The sequence below is a fragment of the Echinops telfairi genome, unplaced genomic scaffold, assembly GCF_000313985.2.
Source record: "Echinops telfairi isolate 266 unplaced genomic scaffold, ASM31398v2 ScPeMD7_7469;HRSCAF=8507_0, whole genome shotgun sequence".
Taxonomy (NCBI): domain Eukaryota; kingdom Metazoa; phylum Chordata; class Mammalia; order Afrosoricida; family Tenrecidae; genus Echinops; species Echinops telfairi.
In genome coordinates, this window is record NW_022111372.1 from 95,392,002 (window position 1) to 95,410,939 (window position 18,938).

The 18,938-nt window shown below is 47.4% G+C and overlaps 3 protein-coding genes across 4 annotated transcripts in view; 1 reads left to right on the forward strand and 2 right to left on the reverse strand.

Moving 5' to 3' along the window:
• Positions 1 to 3,293, reverse strand: part of IK (IK cytokine) — a 13,940-nt gene extending 10,647 nt beyond the window's left edge. The window contains exons 1-2 of the mRNA XM_004696671.4: positions 3,025 to 3,293; positions 2,271 to 2,337 (exon numbers count right to left, since the gene is read on the reverse strand). Of these exons, the coding sequence (XP_004696728.1) occupies positions 2,271 to 2,337; positions 3,025 to 3,040 (83 nt within the window). The 5' untranslated portion in view covers positions 3,041 to 3,293. The remainder of the gene's footprint in view (positions 1 to 2,270; positions 2,338 to 3,024) is intronic.
• A 206-nt stretch (positions 3,294 to 3,499) lies between these two features.
• On the forward strand, positions 3,500 to 5,567 carry NDUFA2 (NADH:ubiquinone oxidoreductase subunit A2). Its single transcript, XM_004697031.3, has 3 exons — positions 3,500 to 3,627; positions 3,741 to 3,847; positions 5,268 to 5,567. Exons 1-3 carry the CDS (start codon positions 3,527 to 3,529, stop codon positions 5,357 to 5,359), a joined length of 300 nt encoding a protein of 99 aa, XP_004697088.1. The 5' UTR covers positions 3,500 to 3,526; the 3' UTR covers positions 5,360 to 5,567.
• On the reverse strand, positions 5,542 to 11,538 carry TMCO6 (transmembrane and coiled-coil domains 6). Of its 2 annotated transcripts, none has more exons than XM_004696670.2 (12): positions 11,404 to 11,538; positions 11,159 to 11,265; positions 9,581 to 9,696; positions 9,247 to 9,430; positions 8,863 to 8,967; positions 8,416 to 8,501; positions 8,086 to 8,202; positions 7,776 to 7,887; positions 7,473 to 7,659; positions 7,241 to 7,335; positions 6,155 to 6,322; positions 5,542 to 5,907 (listed from the first exon to the last, which is right to left on the reverse strand). In XM_004696670.2, the coding sequence occupies exons 1-12, from the start codon at positions 11,486 to 11,488 to the stop codon at positions 5,794 to 5,796; spliced, it is 1,476 nt and encodes a 491-aa protein (XP_004696727.1). In that variant the 5' UTR covers positions 11,489 to 11,538; the 3' UTR covers positions 5,542 to 5,793. The 2 variants fall into 2 exon arrangements, with proteins under 2 accessions (XP_004696727.1, XP_045140804.1); XM_045284869.1 differs by having other exon boundaries at positions 11,159 to 11,285; positions 11,404 to 11,529.
• Between the last annotated feature and the right edge of the window lie 7,400 nt (positions 11,539 to 18,938).

Genomic DNA, 18,938 nt, shown 5'->3' on the forward strand with positions numbered 1-18,938 from the left:
ATGGTTGTGGGAGTATTCATCAATTTTAACTCCTAATCAAACTCTTCAAATTTACCCTTTCCCCTTTCCTTGATTTCTCTTCTCCCTCTTGTGGACTAACTTCCATTTCACCCAAGTTCACATCAACAGTCTAGTCCATTGCTTTTTCTTCCCCGTTTTGCATTCCCTCCCTTGGCAATCTCCAAAAAAAGGCCCTTGTATTTAGCCTGGCCAATTACTATCATGGGTAAAATATATATATTATGTATATGTAGATAGGTGTATACATGTAAGCCTGTGTTAAGGATAGAAATTTGTCCCTTAAAAACCTATGTGGAACTCAGAACTCCCAAACTCATGGATAGTGTCTGAAAATAAGGTTTTTCTATTGTTATCAGTCAAGTCAAAGAAGTCATGCAGACCCTACAACAAACACTAAGACCGCTTGTAAAGGAGATTAAATTCCTCTCAGAAAAAAAATTTGGGAACAATGTAAGTGCTCAATAACTGGTGAATAATTAAAAACATTGTAATAGTGTATCCCAACTGTGAGAGAAGTAGCATTGGTGATACAAGCAATTATTTTAATTGGCACACACATACCAAAAAGCACACTGCCATCCAGTCAAATATGACTCATAGCTATCCTGTATAGCACAGTAGAACTGCCCCTGTGGGTTTCTTTAGGGGAGGAAGTCTCATCTTTCCTCTGAAAAGTGCCTGGTGGCTTCGAACTGCTGACCTTGGGGGGTTTATTAATAAAACTAATCCCCCCAATGAGAAACATATCCTTTGGAATTATCTACTAATCCTTCACAATAGATCAAAAACAAAAACCAAGTTGGTGCTGCTTCCTTGGTTGTTTCTCTTTGCCAGAGGGCATCTTTCTCTCCCTAAATCCACTCAATCCCTAAATCCAGAATGTAACTCGATTTGGCTTTTATGCAAGGATATGTTTCAAGACCTTCATCAGGAAGCCAAAGGCAAGCATTCAAAATGTTGTGGGATATCATAAATTGACAGAAGTATTCCTCAGTCCTGCACCGTCCTCACAATTGTTGCAGCCACTGTGTCAAACCATCTCAATCAAGGTCTTTCTCTTTTCCACTGACCTTCTGCTGTCCTTCTCCAGGGTCGAGTCCCTTCTGATTACATGCTCAAAGTAAGCAAGAGGAAGTCTCAACATCCTTTCTTCAAAGGGACATTCTAGCTGTACTTCCAACACAGATTTGTTCTTTCTTCTGGGAGCTCATAGTATATTCATCTTTCTTGGCCAACACCATCATTCGAATGCATCAATTCGTCTTCACTCTTCCTTAGTCATCGTCCAGTTTTCACATGCATATAAAATGGCCTAGTACATCGCACCTTAAGTCTTTGCCCTTTTAACACTTTAAAGAGGTCATTTGTAACCGATTTGCCTAAGGCAACACATGGATCAATTTCTTGACTGTTGCGTCCATGGGTGTTGATTTAGGATTAAAGTAAAACAAAATCGTTGACAACTTTAATCTTTTCTGTATTTATCATGAAGTTACTTATTGGCAATTGTTTTTGGTTTTTTTTCCTCTTGCTGTTGAAGTGCCATCCGTAGTGGAGGCTCTAGTCTTTGATCTTCATCAGGAAGCACGTCAAGCTTCTTTACTTTCAGCAAACAATGCTAGCTCATCTGTATATTGAGGTTGCCCTGCTACTAAACCTGCAAAGACTTCCTTCCTAAAGATCAAATTAGCACCGACCTATCACCGGGAAATTTTATTTATTTCTTAACTTAGCCTTGAGAAATGTCATTTTGTGTTGAATGGTCTCGCTTTTTCTTGGGCGGTTTCTACTTATCTTCTGTTTATAGTTGAGACATTAAGCTTCCAACTTAAATAAATGCATTTAAGTTTTTTAAAAGGAAATCAATAAAAAAGAACAAGTAGTACATGGCTATGGCAAAAATTCATGGTAGAATTTGTATGAATTCAGGAAAACATGGGACTATCTAAGAGTTGTACTGTGTAAGACTATGCACCAGTATAAATAGTGCCATGCAGAAATCTCTAGGTGAAAATGCAGCAAAGTGATGCATATAGCTAAAGCACCTTAAAAAAAAAATCAAATCCTTCCTGTCAAATTCCCCCTCAATAATTCTATATACAGTTGGTCACATCTAGTTAAAGTTCACAAAACCAATGTGCCAAGTGGTGTTTTCTGGCCATCCTGATGAATAAACATTCAAAATCCTTCCGTTATCACCACCACCCCTCCATGTCCAGGCTCATGCTCTGACCCTACAAGACACTCACTGGTGGAAGGAGTGAGGATCATCCACATCGTGGCCATCTGGAGCCAAAGGGTTGGAGAACGGTTCACCTAGCAAAAAAGAATTGCATTAATTTTGTGAGCCTCTATGTATCGGCAACGCACTATTAAGTAAACAGTATAGTCATGTTTCCTGTTCTCAAATTGCATACAACATAGTGAGGCAAGAATCACAACAATGGCAATACGATGTGTCGAGAAGAGAAAATACACGGGGCTCTGGGTGCACAGTACTTAAAAACTCACTACCATCGAGTCGATTCCAACTCCTAGCGACCGTATAGACAGGGTAGAAGTGCCCCCTGTGGGTTTCCAGGACTATAACTCTTCACGGGAGTAGAAAGCCTCATCTTTCTCCCCTGGAGCAGCTGGTGATTTTGACCTGCTGACCTCGTAGTGAGCAGACTTAAATAGTAACTCATTGCACCCCAAGGTTCCTCGTGGGAGCGCAGTGGGGGCCCTAAATCACCAGAGTGCAAGAATATCATATCGAAAGCACTATATGCGAAATGAATATGAGCAATCCAGGTTGAAGTGACTGGTGGGATCCTGTCCACACTAAGGGCGAGGAAGCAAGCTCGGGGCGGACAGGGTGTGAAGCCTTGCGGCTTCATTCCGGGCCCCACTGTGTGGACTCCGAGCGTCACCCATCCCGACGAACAACGCCCATAAAGTTAAACAACGCGCCAAGCGACCCGAGCCCTGCAAGGGAGAGCGGCAAGACAACACGAGCCTTACTGTCTCGCTCCGGCATCTTGTCCGCGGAGTTTCAACGCCAGCCAGGACCGAGTGGTTAACAACAAGCCAGCCCGACAGATTCTTCCCACAATACACCTCTGAAGTCAACCCATAGTGCTTTGCGTTCCGTGGTCCTTCCGCTTTCAGCCGTCAGCCGTTTCCACGCGTCATCGCTATAGCAACCCGCCAGCTCCTAGAGAAATTGGAAGAGCCAACTCGTGCTCTGGAAAAGGAGTGGGCTTTCTCCACGTAAACGGCTTCGGAAAGCCACAGGGGGTCGCTACGAAACAGCATTGACGCGCGGCAGTGAGTTTGGGTTGGATGGGTGACGTAGGGGGCGGGGCAAAGGTTAGCCAATGACATGGAAGCAGAATGCTTTTCCCCGCCCCCTACGTCATCCAACCTATCGCAAACCTGACCTTTACCCCGCCCCCTACGTCATCCAACCTATCGCAAAGGTCGAGCTGCGGGACTGGGGCAAAGAGCTTCTGTGTGTGTGAAGATGGCGGCGGCCGCTGCTGCTCGAAGCGTCGGGGCAAATCTGGCACTTCGGGAGGTTCGCATCCACTTATGTCAGCGCTCGCCGGGTAGCCAGGGCGTTAGGTGAGGCGCGGCGGCGAGGTCAAGCGGGCGGGCGGGCTTTGGGGACCTCAGGGTCACGACCTCTACTCGGGGGTGGGGAAGCCTGCCCCACACACCACCGCCCGTCCTTGCAGGGACTTCATCGAGAAGAAGTACGTGGAGCTGAAGAAGACGAATCCCGACCTACCCATCCTAATCCGCGAGTGCTCCGATGTACAAGCCAAGCTCTGGGCCCGCTACGGTGAGCCCGTGGGACCCCGGTGCAGGGACGGGATGGAGAAAGGCGCCCCCAAATCAGAGGGACTGTGACTTCGACCTTGATGTTAATGTCGCAGCCCAAAGTTTCGCTCTCAGAGTTATCATATGCTTTGTATCCGTGGCAACATCTATGTGGAGATGGGCTGGGAGCTGTGGTTTTGAGTTTTGTTGTCAAAACGGGCCTCAGACAGGGAGGAAAGGATGTGGTGGGAATCCGCGGTCCAGATAGTGTGCGACTCAATGTTTTATAACAGTGATTCCGTGCTGAGCACTTACTGGAACAGAATTTGAAGGAAGACACGTTAAGGTTTTGCAGCTAAGACATGACAGAATTGAGCCTTCACATTTTTCCCCCTCCATAGAGTGCACCTTTCCCAGCCGTCTCTGGTTGGTTCTGTTATTACTCAAGTTGGACCTAATACAAGGGTGCTTCCAAAAGTTCATGGGAAAAAACATCCACTTTCTTTTGATTCCATTTTCCCCTGTGGTTTCAAGTAACATAACTCCAGCCCCTTTTAGTCATATTACCCCATTTCAATTCATCAAAGTTGTTTGTCATGGTTACTTCTGTATCTACCACCAGTGCAGTACTTGGTGCATTGTAAATACCGAGAGATGTCTTTGTTTATTGAACAGTGGATTCTTAATCACAGTTTTTAACTCTATCCTACATTTGAGGTAGGAGCAAGGAGATAGTCACCCCCAGGGCAGATACATTCAGCTACCAGTGGATATCTGCACTAATAGGTGTGTCTGAGGAGGAAAACAAACTTCCTCCAAGAGCCAGTAGACCAGAAGGGAGCCAGTCACAAGTAACTTTAGTGTATTGGGTTAGGTATTGTGCTAGATGGGCTTTAGGAGCCAAAGAGTAGACACCCAGACAAGGTTAAGCCAATGAAATGAACTGGGCACAGTGGTTAATACAAATGCCTGTCAAAAAAGCAACTCATAGCCCTCACGTCAGTTTCAACTCTTAGCAACTTCATGGACACAGTGGTGCTGCAAGGCTGTTTCTGAGTGTTCTTTACAAAAACTGCCAAATCTGTATCCGGAGGAGCTGCAGCTGGGCTGAAGCAACTGACCTTTCAGTTAGCAGGCAAATGGGTAACCACTGTGCCACGTGGGTTCCTTTACAATGTCGGGAGTGCCCTCTAAAACTTAACAAAAAGGCCTGCCTTTCCATTAGTGCCACTCAGTCAGCCTCGATAACCTAGGCCCAGGACCTAGGCCTCCTAGATTTCTTTGAGACCTACTGAGTAAGTTCTAGGCATTGTAAGTCCATCTTGGTCGTATTTTAGTACTTTTCCTATCCACACAAAATCGGTTATTCAAAACCTCCCTTTTAACTGTGCTTTCATAGTCCCCACAGTGCAGAGTATTTAGTCACCTCGCTCTCTCCTCAGCATTTGGCCAAGAGAAGAATGTCTCCTTGAACAACCTCAGTGCTGACCAGGTCACCAGAGCTGTGAAGAACGTGCTGCACGGCCAAGTCTGAAACCTCGACTGAGGGTTAAGAGCTGCAGCCCAAGCCTGGGCTCTACTGGACTGAGTACAATATGGAAAGACACATTTCCCTGCTCTCTATGAAGTTTGTGCTGTAAAATGCTGTCTCAAAATGCCCTCTTCCTCACTCCCCTACCCCTTACTGTTCAATCATTGAGGCAAGACATTGTAATATAAAAATAAATCTTTATTCTGTCCCATCAAAAGTCATCAGTTATTAAAACATGAAAAGAAAATTATAGGGTCCCGGAATACATGGACCATTCTGAGTTCTTCTGGGCCTCCTGCTTGGACAGTACAGGAGCTTGGAGTCAAAGGTCTTGGTTTAGGTGTTGGAGTAGAAAGCATGAGTCCTCGTATGGTTCCGAACCTCCACTGGACCCTAAAAGCTGGCGAAGCTCGAGCAGGTTGTGTGGCATCAAAAAGTCACCCATGAAGAGCTGTCTCCCGGAGAGCAAACACACGGTCCTGGAGCTGAGCTTCCTCCTTATGTCTATCCAGAACCTCCAATCCTGATTGCTGCAAGAAGGCCTGGGCTGCCTGGGGGCAGGAGAAAAAAGTATTCCATGCCTGAGTCTCTGCCCTAAGACTCAACTTCCACAGCTTTCTATTAGTGCCAAACTATGAAGCCCACCACTTAGATGAGGGTTCATTTCCTAAAACGGTGAATGAAGGTTCTGGCCTAGAATCCACATAAGCCAGCCAGGTCCAAAGAAATATCTCTACCATGGTAAGACCAGAGGCTTCAGAGCAGGTGGACTGGGGACCCAAACCAGAAGAAACCTACCTCTGGCTGATAAAGAAACAGCAGCTGCAGCAGCTCCAAGCTCTGGCCCACTACTTCAGTGTCAGAGGCAGCCAGCATGGCCAGCACGGAAGGGAGCAGGGGCCCTGGCCACAGCTGCTGGCAGTAAGCAGGACCCTTCTCTGCAACATTGCACAGAACTGTGAGCACCTACAGAAACACAAAGAATGAAAACCAATGATCTGCTGACCCTGAGCCAGGTAGTGTGCCAAGCACTTAAGTTAAAAATAATTGTTTTGGGAAAAGGTTGCACAGCAGTTTAGGTTCCCATTCAACAAATTTTATACAATTACTCAGTGGCATTGGTTACTCTTCCCAATGTATGAACATCCTCATTTCTGTTCATCCTTTCCCTGCCCCTTTACATTCTCATCCTTCAGAGAACTGTTGATTTGGTTTTGTCAAGCACTTTTATTTATTTATAAAGAGCTCTTTATTTCATCCTATAAAAATCACCATTAAACTTATAGATACTTGTTGCCAGGCACTTTTAAATGTATGTTCTATAATCTCCAAAAGTACCCTCAGAGGCAGGATTACTATCCCTAATAAGGAAACAGACTTACGGTAGTAAGTTGATTTGCCCAACATTAGCACAAGCATCATTTCATTTCATTGTGCTTTGCAGATACAGCGTTTTTGTTTTAACAAATGGGAGATTTGAGACAATCCTGCATTAAGGAAACCTGTCGGTGCCATTTTTTCCAATAGCATGTGCTTGCTTTATGTCTGACATATTTTGGAGGTTCTCAGTATTTCAGACTTTCATAATGCTATTGCACACATAATAAACTAAGTATAGTGTCAACATAACCTTTATATGCATTGGGAAACTAAAAAACTCATGTAACTTGCTTTATTGTGAGATTCTGCCGTGGCCTGGAACTAAAGCTGCAATGCCTCCGAGGTATGCCTGGAACCGGTGAGCCACAGTCTAGGGACTCGTGTCCAGACTGGTCTGGTCCTGACATCGTACCACACATCACCTGCCAGTTCCAGCTAATAAGGCCTCATGCCTGCTCCCACTACACTTTGGCTACCCAGTCCCTTGGTGACCCCAATACCTACCAACACGCTCACTACGTTGGATACTGCCAACAGCTGCAAGAGAGGCTCAATCAGATCCAAGGAGAGCAAAGAGGTACAGAAACTAGGGCTATTTGCTGAAAGAAAAAAAATGGTCATGAAGTCCTCAGACAGACTTGTGCCCCTTGCCCCCTCTTAGCCAATTCAGCTCAGGCCATGGGGAGTATGCCCACGTTAGTTTAAATATTCAGGCCTGGGCAGAGAGAGCTCATACCAGTGAGGTTGTTAAGGAGCCACAGCCCCTCAGGAAGCAGGCTGGGCTGTTTCTGGAGGAAGAACTTCAGAAGGATAAATAAAGCTGCCACAACACGCTCGTCGCCAAGTTGTATTTGCCCGCCCACTGCCTCCACTGCTGCCTCTGTTAGCAGGTTGCTGAGACACCGCAGCACAGGGCATGCTAGCTGCAAAGACAATTTGGGGGTTAGGTATAAGAAAGACTGGGCTACCTGTACAACAGAGGAGGGGTGTAGTGTGAAAGAAAGGTCCCTCAGACCTTAGATCTGTCCTCGACACCTACCAGCTCCAGTCCTGCATCCTCAGTTCTTTCTACAGCCCCAGCCAAGTCCAACAGCAGCGGCCCCAGAGTGGACAGAGCTCCGAGGGTAATGAGCAGGGCATTGTTGACCTGGCTACATATACAGGAATCAAGAAGTTAATCCCATCGTTAAGCTGGTAAACAACCTGTGTGTGTGTGTGTATCTCCCGGACTCAAGAAGAGAGCAGCACAGATGGGAAAACAGCAGTTCAGGAACTGAAGTTCAAAACCCTAGTACCGTGGGAGGAAGCCTCAGGAAGTTCTTGGGTATTTCCCAATTCACTCGACTTACCTGCAGATGATGTAGTGAAGGCACCATGCAAACTCCACAGCGACCCCCGGGTTCAGCTTTGGACCTGGTTGCAACAGTTGTAGCAAGTGCTGGGGAAGAGTGGAGGCCAGAATGGCACTGCCAGCAGAAGCAGAACCATGAGTAGGAACCACAAGAAGGCAACATTCCAGTTGCTCTATTAACAGATGGGAGTATCCACATCCAAAGCTCTCCCCAGCCAAACACGGCCAGCACCAAAGTACACAACTTTGGAAATGGCTGAAACTGGCACCCAGGACCTACACTGAGTAAGATGGCCCCCAAACATAATTCAAACATAATTTTACTCACGGGATTATCTTCTCTGGAGCTTCCTTGGCTTGCAGAAGCTGGGATAAGGCATATCCAAGGGCTTCCTGCACAGCCACATGTGGGGACTAAAAGCAGAGTGGGTAGGACACTGACTGCAATGTAGACTGATGGTTCTCAACCTTCCTCATGCCGTGACCCTTTAATACAGTTCATGTTGTGACCCCCAACCATAAAATTATTTTCATTGCTACTTCATAACTATAATTTTACTACTGTTATGAATTGGGTGACACCTGTGAAAGGGTTTTTCTACCCCCCAAAGGGGTTGCGACCCACAGGTTGAGAACCACTGCTCTAGGCCCTAAGATCTGAGACTTTCAGCTCCTTTACACAGGGCAGAAGCTAGAGCTACCTAATCAAAACAGGTGAGGTATATGGAAAGGAGTGAGGGGAGAGAGGGACTCTGGGAGAAAGGTAGGTACTCACCTGGATGCAGGCAGCCAAGGCTGGGACAATGCCCTGTGGCAGGAGTTGCCTTCTCACACCCTCACTCGCCACAATCAGGTTACCCAGTGTATACAAACACAGCTCCTGAGAGTGGGGGAAAGGGAAATACTGTGCATGGCCCGTCTTCCTCACTGCTAATGCTCACTACATGACTCCGACCATTATACCAGGGTGGGGTGGGGAGAGGGCAGTGGAGAAAGCCTGTAGAGGCATTGGGCACAAGAGGGTGGGAGATGACTGGTATAGACATGGCTGTGGGCATCAAGATTCACAGGTTCTCTTCTACTTGTCAACTTAAACTAGACCCCAAAGCACCACTTTTTAGTCCAAGCCAAGAACAAAGTAGGAAGGGATGGGGCTTACAGTGAAGTCTGAGCTGTGACTGGAAAGGTAGGTGAGGAGATAGGAGGTGGCTGGCAGGCAGGCCTCAGCCACTACAGGCTGGTCAGAATGAGAGAGCTCATGCAGGCACCGAGCTGCCTCAAGTTGCAGCAGGGCCTGGTTGCTGGTCAGGAGCCCAACCAGAGTCCGCATGCTAGTCTCCAGCCTACATGAGTAAACACCAAAGCCCTGCTTAGCCTGTGACCCATCCTACCTCCCCAACCCCTTGTCTACCAACACCCCCACCCCACCCACTCCCATCCCCCCTTCTGTCCATTCCTCAAGCCTCAACCACCGATCACGCCACCACACTAACCGGATGAAAGCCTGCTGTGTCTCAGAGTGCTGCAAGCCCTGTCGAAGACTGGCCAGAGCCTTCTCCCTCTCTTTTTCCTCTGTCCCCCGCTGGGCTAGCCGCAGGAACTGCTGGATCTGGAGCCCAGGGCAGAGGAAGAAAGACACCCAGGAGCCAAGAACTAAATCTCAAGTCCCACTCTACCCACTTCACCTGTGAGTCCTCCGATATCACACCATCTCCAGAACTTGTCATTTCCACTAAGATAGCTACTTGGCACCAATCTTGCAGTGAAGCACACAGAATGGAATCAGAACCAGTTCTAATACCAGCCCTGCTACTTTACAAATTTCAACCTGTTTCTTCTCCTGAAAAACAGGAATAAGTATTTACCCTGCTACCTTTATGCAGAGTTATTTCAAGAATACCATTTATACCTTTTAGCCTGGCTTAACCATCATCCTCTCCTCATTGTGGCCTACACTGCGTAGCCTAACATGGCTTGTTTGGTCATGTTTCCAAGCTTTTGCATGCACTAGTCCTTCTGCCTGGATGGCTGTTCCCAGATCCAAACTCACTTCAGATTTCCACTCCTCTGGAAAACTTAGGGTCTCTAGTGTCCGAAGTTTCCTTCCATTACAGTATCACATCTGGGCTGTAAGCTCCTTCCTCAAGGGCCTCTATGTTCTCATCTCTCTCTCAGTGCCCCTGTACACTATCTTGGCATAAAGCCCACAAATGGAATAACCTAGACTTAAGTACTACATACGCTATCTATGTAAATGGAGGCACAGAGGATCCAGTGCTTGCTAAAACCAATTTTTTGGATTAATTTAATAAATATTGAGCATCTACTATGAGGGGACTTAAAAGTTTGTGGGAAAACTCCATTATCTTTTACTTCCATTCTTCCACGAATCTTTTGAAATCCCCTTGTATATGCTAGATCTTGTACAGGCTGCTGGGTTTTCAAAGGACCAAAAAAGAGTGCAGTTTATTGTGGATTTAAAGTCTAGTTGGAGGGGCAAGAATATGCATGAATAATATGACTCATATTCTGTAAGAAACAGAGAAGCCACCAATTCCACAAAGGACCCACTTTAGTTGTCAAAAATGCAAAGGCCACGGGACAGGAAAGAAGGGCCTCCCTGGAACGTTGTTCCAGAAACTAAAAAGAGGCCAGTGTGGTTGAGCTGAGTAACCCTCACAGGTAAAGGCTAGATCATGTTGGGTTTTGCAGGTCACAGGAAGGATTTGGGTGCTTATGTGTGTTTTTATAAGGCTCCTAAGACTGACAGGAGCACAAAAGTGCAGATGCGGTTAACCTGTGAGGAGGCTGCCGTTGGATCCAGAGAAGGGATGATTATGCAAGCTTTGAAGGCGAGACATGTAAGAACTCGTTAAGTAAAAGTTGGGACTCGGTTTATATGGAAATGAGAAAGGAGGGGAGTGTCGATGAGGGCTCCCAGCTTGGCCCATTAGATCAAATTCAGGTTTGGGGCAGTTCTCTAGAACTGCGGGAGGGGGAGCTAGTGTCTCAGCTTGGTGCCAGCTGGCGTGGACCGCGACGCGCCCCTAACCCCGCCCTGGCCCTCTCACCTCGGCTTCCCCAAGGATCGAGACCACCTTTCCGGCTTCCTTGGGGGGGTCGGCTCTCAGCAGCCTCTTGCTGACCAGCTGCTGGTCCCTCCGCGCTTTCCGCAGTGCTGGGGGGTAGAGGAGCCCGCTGAGGATAAGAGAAGCCAGGCCCCCAGACTAAGAGTCCGACCCAGGGCGCCTCCGCGTCCCATTTTCGACCGTCAAACCCCGCCCCCCAGCCCCGGGGCTCCCTTGCCCCCCCGCACCTAACTCCCGCTCCCGCCGGAAGCGCCGTAGCTCTTCCACCCCGCATCCTACGGGCCTGAAACGGCCCCGCTGTCGCCTCCACATAGCTGAGCTGGAGGAGTCAGGTGCTGAGTGAGCCGCAGCAACTGGGCCCAAGATGCTGGAAGATGGCGTGGCCCTCGCAGCCGCCGGGAGGGAAGGGGCGGGGCGAAGCGCAGCCAGAACGGGGCGGGGCTCCAGGAGCGCTGTGGGGCGGGGCGGAGCCAGAACGGGGCGGGGCTCCAGGAGCGCTGTGGGGCGGGGACTGGACCAGCGCCGCGCGCACGGGGAAAGCTGCCGACCTTGCGGACACTCCCGCTCTGCCTCTGATTGGCTTCCCTACTTCCCAATTCTAAGAAAATAAACATCCTTACCTCAAACTGACCTAGGTTAGTTACCATTCACTTAGCAGGAAAACTTCCTCCTCGGCCCAAACACGCCACAAAGTCTAGTGCCTTGACGAACACTTAAAGCAAACAACCAGGCCGTACTGAGATTTCCCCGTTAACTTACAACTGAACGCTGACTGCAGTGCCCGGCAACGCCCCAAAGGCTGAAGGTTCAGTATTACCTTACTGAGAGTTCGAGACTAGGAACATGATGCCTGTTTCACAGATGAGAAAAATTAAACAAATGCAACGATCTCATTGCCCTGCATAAAAATTTGTTAGCTTGTTTAAGGATCAAATAGTTATTTCACAGACAGCTGAGTACTACTATTCAACTAAGCATAGAGGAGAGATTACTGAATTTTAGAAAAAAGTTCCTCACACCCAAAGTCCAAACTGTAGCCCAACTAGGCTTTGCGTGTCTAGTCCCTACATTTATCTCCTGTCTTCACAGGCACCGGGCCTCACTTGACCTATCATGGAATCTTCTCTTTGTTCCATATACAAGCCCTCCCAGCCCTTTTACCCCTGGGACTTGCACACAGACTGTTCCCTGTGTACCAGTGCCCCGACCCGCGGGACTCAGTTATTCGTGGGGGGAACGAGGAGACCCCAGCCTGTAAGAGAAACGGGCGAGAAAGGAGAACGAGACCAAGCAAATTCGTGTCAAGGTCTCAGTTTATTGTTACAGCGTTTGCCTTTTTAACTAGGTGAAGGGGCAGGGGAGATAAGGAAGTGAGTGCAGGGAGGGGAAGGGAGTGCAGGGAGGGGAAGGGAGTGCAGGGAGGAGAGGCTTCTCAAGCTTGTGGAATTTTTACGATTAGGGCGTCTGGCGCCGGGGTGGGGGCGGAACGTCTCCTGGTACGTGGGGGAACGTATAGTTCTCGGAATAAAGGGCCCTAGAGGTCACATCACGGCTGGCCGCCCTCTGCACCTGGGCTGTCCCAAGGCCTCCCGGTCTCCAACATACCAGGAACATTTTTCCTGTCCCCTCCTGGTTTCCTTCCCTTATTTAACACCTCAACTGCAGTTCATCTGCTCAGAGCTTCAGGACCAATGTCCCTGTTATGAAAGTCTGTAGCGTCTTGTACTTCTCTTCCAAAATGCTTTCCACATCTGTTACTTATGGTTTACCTTTTGATGTGTCTCCCCCTCTTCCCCTTCTCCATAGCTCTTCTATGTGTTCTTAAGTCCTAATGGCACTTATGAATTTCAATTGGCGTATAATATTGACAAAATGAGCACTTAGACCAGCAGTTCTCAACCTCAAGCCCAAAGGGGTCACGACCCTTTCACAGGGGTTGCCCGATTCATAACAGCAGCAAAATGACAGTTATTAAGTAGCAATGAAAATAATTTTATGGTTGGGGGTCACCACAACATGAGGAACTGTATGAAAGGGTCGCAGCATTAGGAAGGTTGAGAACCACTGACTTAGACCCAAAAAAGAGTGAAAACAAATTTGGGAGAGAGCATTGTTCTTCACACCAAATTCCTTCTCTTGAAACCAACTCCACCCACACATTGATGTCAATGGATGAAATGTACAGTCTGTTCCAAAACAGCTGCAGACCATGCTCTTATCTTCCCCAGCTACTCTCGAGGGCCAGCATCCATGCATCCCTGGGCAACCATCATGCTCTAGGCTGAGGATGGGGCCTTTGGCTTGTATGCTTTTTCGTGTGATAGGTTGACATGTAAAACCCCAAATTTGCTTCCAGTGAGGAAGGGAAGCCTCCGAACAAAGGCTATGTTCTGTACAGAGTGTCAGCTTAGACAGTGACCTCTGTCCAAACAATCTTTCTGACTTTTTCGGCCTGAAAATACTAGTAACAGTGCAAGGAGCTGGCTCCATATCCTGTCGCATACAAGGGCAGCTGTTCCTTCCTCCAGAGGCCCCAGGAGCCCAGTTTCCTGCTGTAGGAGGCTTCTTTCCTCAGAACTGTAATTCCGTAACCTGTTTGTCTTCCTCCAATGACTGGGAGCACTGGACGGCCTGTATCTTGGTCATGTCTGAATCCCAAGACTTGGCATCAGGCCTGGAACTTAGTAAACTGGCAATGGATGTTTCAGTGTTTTGTTTTTAACTTCTAATTGTGAATTAAGTGGGGAATTACATAGCAGGTAGTCATTTTTGCCTGCAACAGCTTAACAACATAACAAATCTCCCAAAGCTTTGTCTGTCCCGCCTGCCTCCCTACCTCCCATGTCCCTTATATAGGATATTATCTTCCCCTTCACCCAAATTAGCACCTGTGGGGCCTCTAGTCGGTTACTTCTCCTTCCTTCCTTTCCTCTTCCAACCTTGGCAACCATCAAAGTCTGGTTTGATGTTTGTTTTTGTAGAAACCTTTTCTTGATTTTTTTCAATAAGTGTTCATATATAATATTTGTCTTTTTGTGGTTAGTTAACTTTAGTCAGCATCACGTCCTCTGAATCCATCCATGTTATGAGTTATTTCAGAGTTTCATCATTATTGGTTAGTGATGCATAGTGTTCCATCGTGTGTATGTACCAAAGTTCATTTATCCATTCTTCCACCAATGTGAATGGTTTTGCGATGAACATGGGTGTGCATGTACCTGCTTCCGTTGTGTTCCTTATTTCAGTAGGGCACATAACAAGTAGCCTAATTGCTGGTAGTAATAGATGTTTCTTGAATCAAAACATGAGGTCACTTTGGAGAAACATCATTGTCCTTTTTAATCTGGAATGTCCCAACTCCAAAGAGCGCCTTCCCGAAATTATGATCTGCTATGCATATCCCCACCTAATTCACAATAAAAATTAAAACAAACAACAAAAATGCCTTCCTGAAGGTGATGGGCTTTGCTGAAGAGGCCAAGCTTCCAATGTCTGAGCCCACTAGAATCAAAGGCTCTGAGGAACAGGAGGAACAATAACAATCAGCACGAACATCAATATCAGGAAGCCTGGTGGTGTAAACTGTTAAGCGCTTGGCAGTTTGGTGGTTCAGAGGAGCTGGGGATCTGCTTCTGTAAAGATGACAGCCTAGAAATGTTTGTGGGCAGTTCGCCTCTGCCACGGGGGTTCCCCTCCAGTCAAAAACAGGTCAGGTGTCATGGGAAGTAACAACACTAACATCAATAGCTGTGGCTCTGTGCTGAAGACTTTACTAAGCACAGTATTATTATCATCTCCATTTTACAAAGAAAACTCAAACCAAACCCACTGCCATTTTACAAAGAGAGAGCCTAGACATCTAAGACCCAGGAACTTGCTCAAATCTCACAAAGTCAGGGATAAAACAGATTATACACCAGACTGAACAAATGTATTTAGCATCATTGTCCCTATATGCACAGCTTGTCATTAGAAATATCCTAACCTGGCCATGGGGCATGGCTCCCAGTATCAGGTCATGCCCGTTAGACACATGGGGAGCAATTCAAGAGATGTTCATGCAGCTCTTTCCCCAGAAGTCTGTAGGTCTGGAATGGGAGGGATATGGTAAAAGTCTGGCTCTTAACGTAACCCTCCGGGACACTTACCTTTTTTTTTAACCTGGCCTAACAGGTGAGTCATAAGGAATCCTCCATCAGCATACTTCTGTGGGCTTTCAGGGAATACAAGAATGGGGGTGTTGAGCAAGGGGGATAGCTTAACTAGGAAATTAGCGTTAGAAATGTCTTGTTTCCACAACTCCTCTGGCCACAGTTGGGGGAGGAGAACAGCTTTGCTATCTGACAGAGATCGTCGGAAACTTGATTAGGGTGGATGGAACTATCAGTTGACCTCCCTCTTGACCCAACTTGAATTTGCTCTAGGTTTAAAACATTTCTCACTTGTTTCACGACAGGCTTAGTTTAAGATTGCTGGTGGTCTTTTCTTTCTTACTCTTTACTTTTATATTATGTTTTCTTTGTTTTGGTTTGGTTTGGTTTTTTATTGTTTCTGGTGGGTTTCCCAGTTTATGAAGCACAGAAGGAGTAGATGCATAAAGACAATCATCAATGCCACATCTGATCAGATAGGAGGGTGAGGGGAAGTGGGGAACAAATAATGAATCCAGGAGCCGGGAGGGAGCCCTAGCACTGATTGCGATGATGTTTATACAACTCTTTTCAAAAGCGGCTTAATTATGGAAGTGTATGATACGTGAATTTTATATCAATAAAAGTCTTTTTTCTTTAAAGAACTATCCTGCTTCCCATTTCAGAATGAGAAATGGTGATAGTAAGGGAAGGAAGTACTTGGCAACGTGTCTCTGTTGAATATGTGTACTTCCCAAAAAGTTATTACTTAAACCAAGAAACAAGGAAGGAAAGCGGGGGTGGGGGGAGAGTGAAGGAGTTGTACTTCAGATGAATTTTCCTCTCTTTAGCCCAATTCTACTCCTTAGCGTCAGTAGAGAACGTTTAAAATCTCACGGGAAAGAAAGCTAGTTAAAAATCTGAGGCAGTGGCACCGTGGTTAAGCACTGGGCTTGGAGCTCAAAGATGGGGGGTTGGAATCCCCCTGCTGCTCAGCATTAGAAAGATGTGTCTGCACACTTCCGTCAAGACTTACAGCCTCCACAATGGTGGAGAGCACGCACAGGGAGTCGTTGGAAGCAATGACCCTTCAGGCACACTCAGTTGTGTCTTTCTATAATGTCAGGTTGGGGGAGGAATTAACTTACTAAGCCAAGAATCATTTGCAATTGTCTCAATAAACCAAAGGATTTTGCTGGAACTATTGCACACAAGGCACACACATTGCCATAAAAGTAAGTACAAATTCACATGAGAGGCAAAGGTGGGTAGAAGGCTAAGCAAAGGCAGATAGTTTGGAGGTCTGGTCAAAGGCTTAGTATAACATGTGATGACAGGTACCTGGGTCTCAGGCCAAAGGATACAGTGAGGAGACCAGGGCCAGTGCTGCTGGAGAAGGGAACTTGGAGGCTAGGCTCAGCATGAGGCTGACAGAGACGGGTGGGTTGCTGCTGCTAACTGCTTTTCTTATCTCAATGTCTAGTTTGCACCACAGCGATCAGGTGGTAGGAAAGCTCAAACAAATAAACTCACTGCCATCAAATCACTGACAGCACATAGTGGCCCTAAAGGACAGGGCAGAACTTCCCCTGTGGGTTTCCAAGATGGGAACTCTTTAGAGCCCAGTTCCTGGAGAAGGACTATAGAACTGCCCGTTTGGGTTTCCAAGATTGTAAATGTTTACAGGAGTAGAAAGCCCCATCTTTCTCCTGGTAAAGCAGAGGGGCAGCGAAGAAGAGGAAGATCTTCAAGGAGATGGACTGACACAGTGGCTGCAACAGCAGACTCAAGCACGGGAACAATTGTGAGGATGGTGCAGGACCAGGCAGTGTTTCATTCTATGGTACGTAGGGTCGCTATGGGTCAGAACCAACCCAACGGCACCTAACAACAACAACTCCTATGAGAGTAAAAGCTTCACCTTTCTCCTGCAGAGTCACTGGTGGTTTCGAACTGCTGTCCCCGTAGCTCAACATGTAGCCACTGTGCCACCTGGACTCCTCCCCGGAGGTGGGCAGAGACTCAAAAGTAAACCTTGCATGGGCTGTTGCTGCGGACTGTTCTTCTCGTATCAATGTTCAACTTGACTGCTGCTATAAGAGGCTAGCCCCCCCAAAGGCATCCTGTGGGAAACTGAGGACCAGGAGGAGAATGCATGTGGCCAAAATCTCTACGCACATAACTAAGAGTCTAGAAGGCCACCTTTGGTGGAGGAAGGCCTTCACATTTGTGAGTAAGAGATGATTCCCAGTCACATTCTTCCGACTAAAATTCATCCCCACAATATCCCCGCATAATAGTGCTACTTTCAAGATGCCTCTTACAAACATGTAGCTGCTCACTATGCCCCAAAGGCTATCTATCTCTGAGAGCAAACAAGTTCTATTGTTCTCCCTGCTCAAAAGGCAGGTTGACTCCCTTCTGCCTGACCCCAATACTGGTCTTGGGTTACTCCTCCGATGAGCTCTGGGACATAAGGTTTAGACACTGCCCACCTTGTTACGTGTGTGACTGGCAGCACCTGCACGTCCTCAGTCTGTATAAGCCTGCCGGAGAACACATTCGCTCTTTTTTTCTTGTTCCTGACTTCTGGAAAGGTGAGCACCCTGCAGGCTCTGTCTGTCTATTCATTTCCCCTCAATCACACAGTCACTCCTGGGGACCTCACTGCATATGCGGTACCAACCCGTCTTCACCCATGCTCGGTTTGCGCCTGAGCACTTATTGCTCTGTCATCTGGGTTTATATTGTTGAGTCTTACCTGCATCAGTCCCACCTGTCACTGCTTGTCAGTGACACCATAGGTTCTGGTTCCATCTGGAAATGTCAGTAAAGCCCATTCCTGTCCTTCCCTCAGCTTGTAAACATCATGTGTCTGTGTGTTTTTCTCTCCAGATGAGGAGTCTTTGGTTAAAATATGGTGCTAGTCTTGTTCTTTACCGAAACCCTAGGGGACAGTTCTATCCTGTCCTACAGGTTCACTGGGAGTTGGAATTCAACTCCACGATGAATGCGTGTGCACATTCAAGGGAATGGACTTGGAAGGCTAGTGGACCATAATAGTTAAGGCTGTGGGAGAGGATGGACCGACAACCCTTTCAGAGGCTGAGGTCCCAGTAGTGGGCTCAGGGGGTCAGAGTCATGGCCTTTGGCGCTAGGGATCATCCCTTCCACAAACACACAGGAAGAAGAGTGAGGACGAATGAGTCATCCTGCCACTGGCTGGGGCTAAACTTCTAGATGCCCAACAGAATCCTTCCTGTCATGGTCCCTGGCCATTGCAAAAGTGCCCGGAAGGGAAGTAAGAGAGGTGGTTGGTGGGAAGAGGTGGGGAGGGAACCAGCGTTCGTCAGAGGAAGAAACGTTGAAATAACAAGGTTACAGAAATTCTCAGAGTCCTCAAGAAATGGGATAGCTCTGCGCACAGAGCCTGGACACCAACTTCCCTCGTATAGGAAAGAAGCCAAAGCCCCTTCCAACCGTGCCAAGGGCTGGGAGGACCGAACAGCCATGGTGAGTGAGTGTACCGGCGGCGAAGGGCGGATCCGGGGGTGCAGCAGAATCTATGGGGCGTGCTCAGGCAGCCCTGACCCTCTCTCTGTCCCTAGGAGCTCTCGCCTGACCTGGTGCTG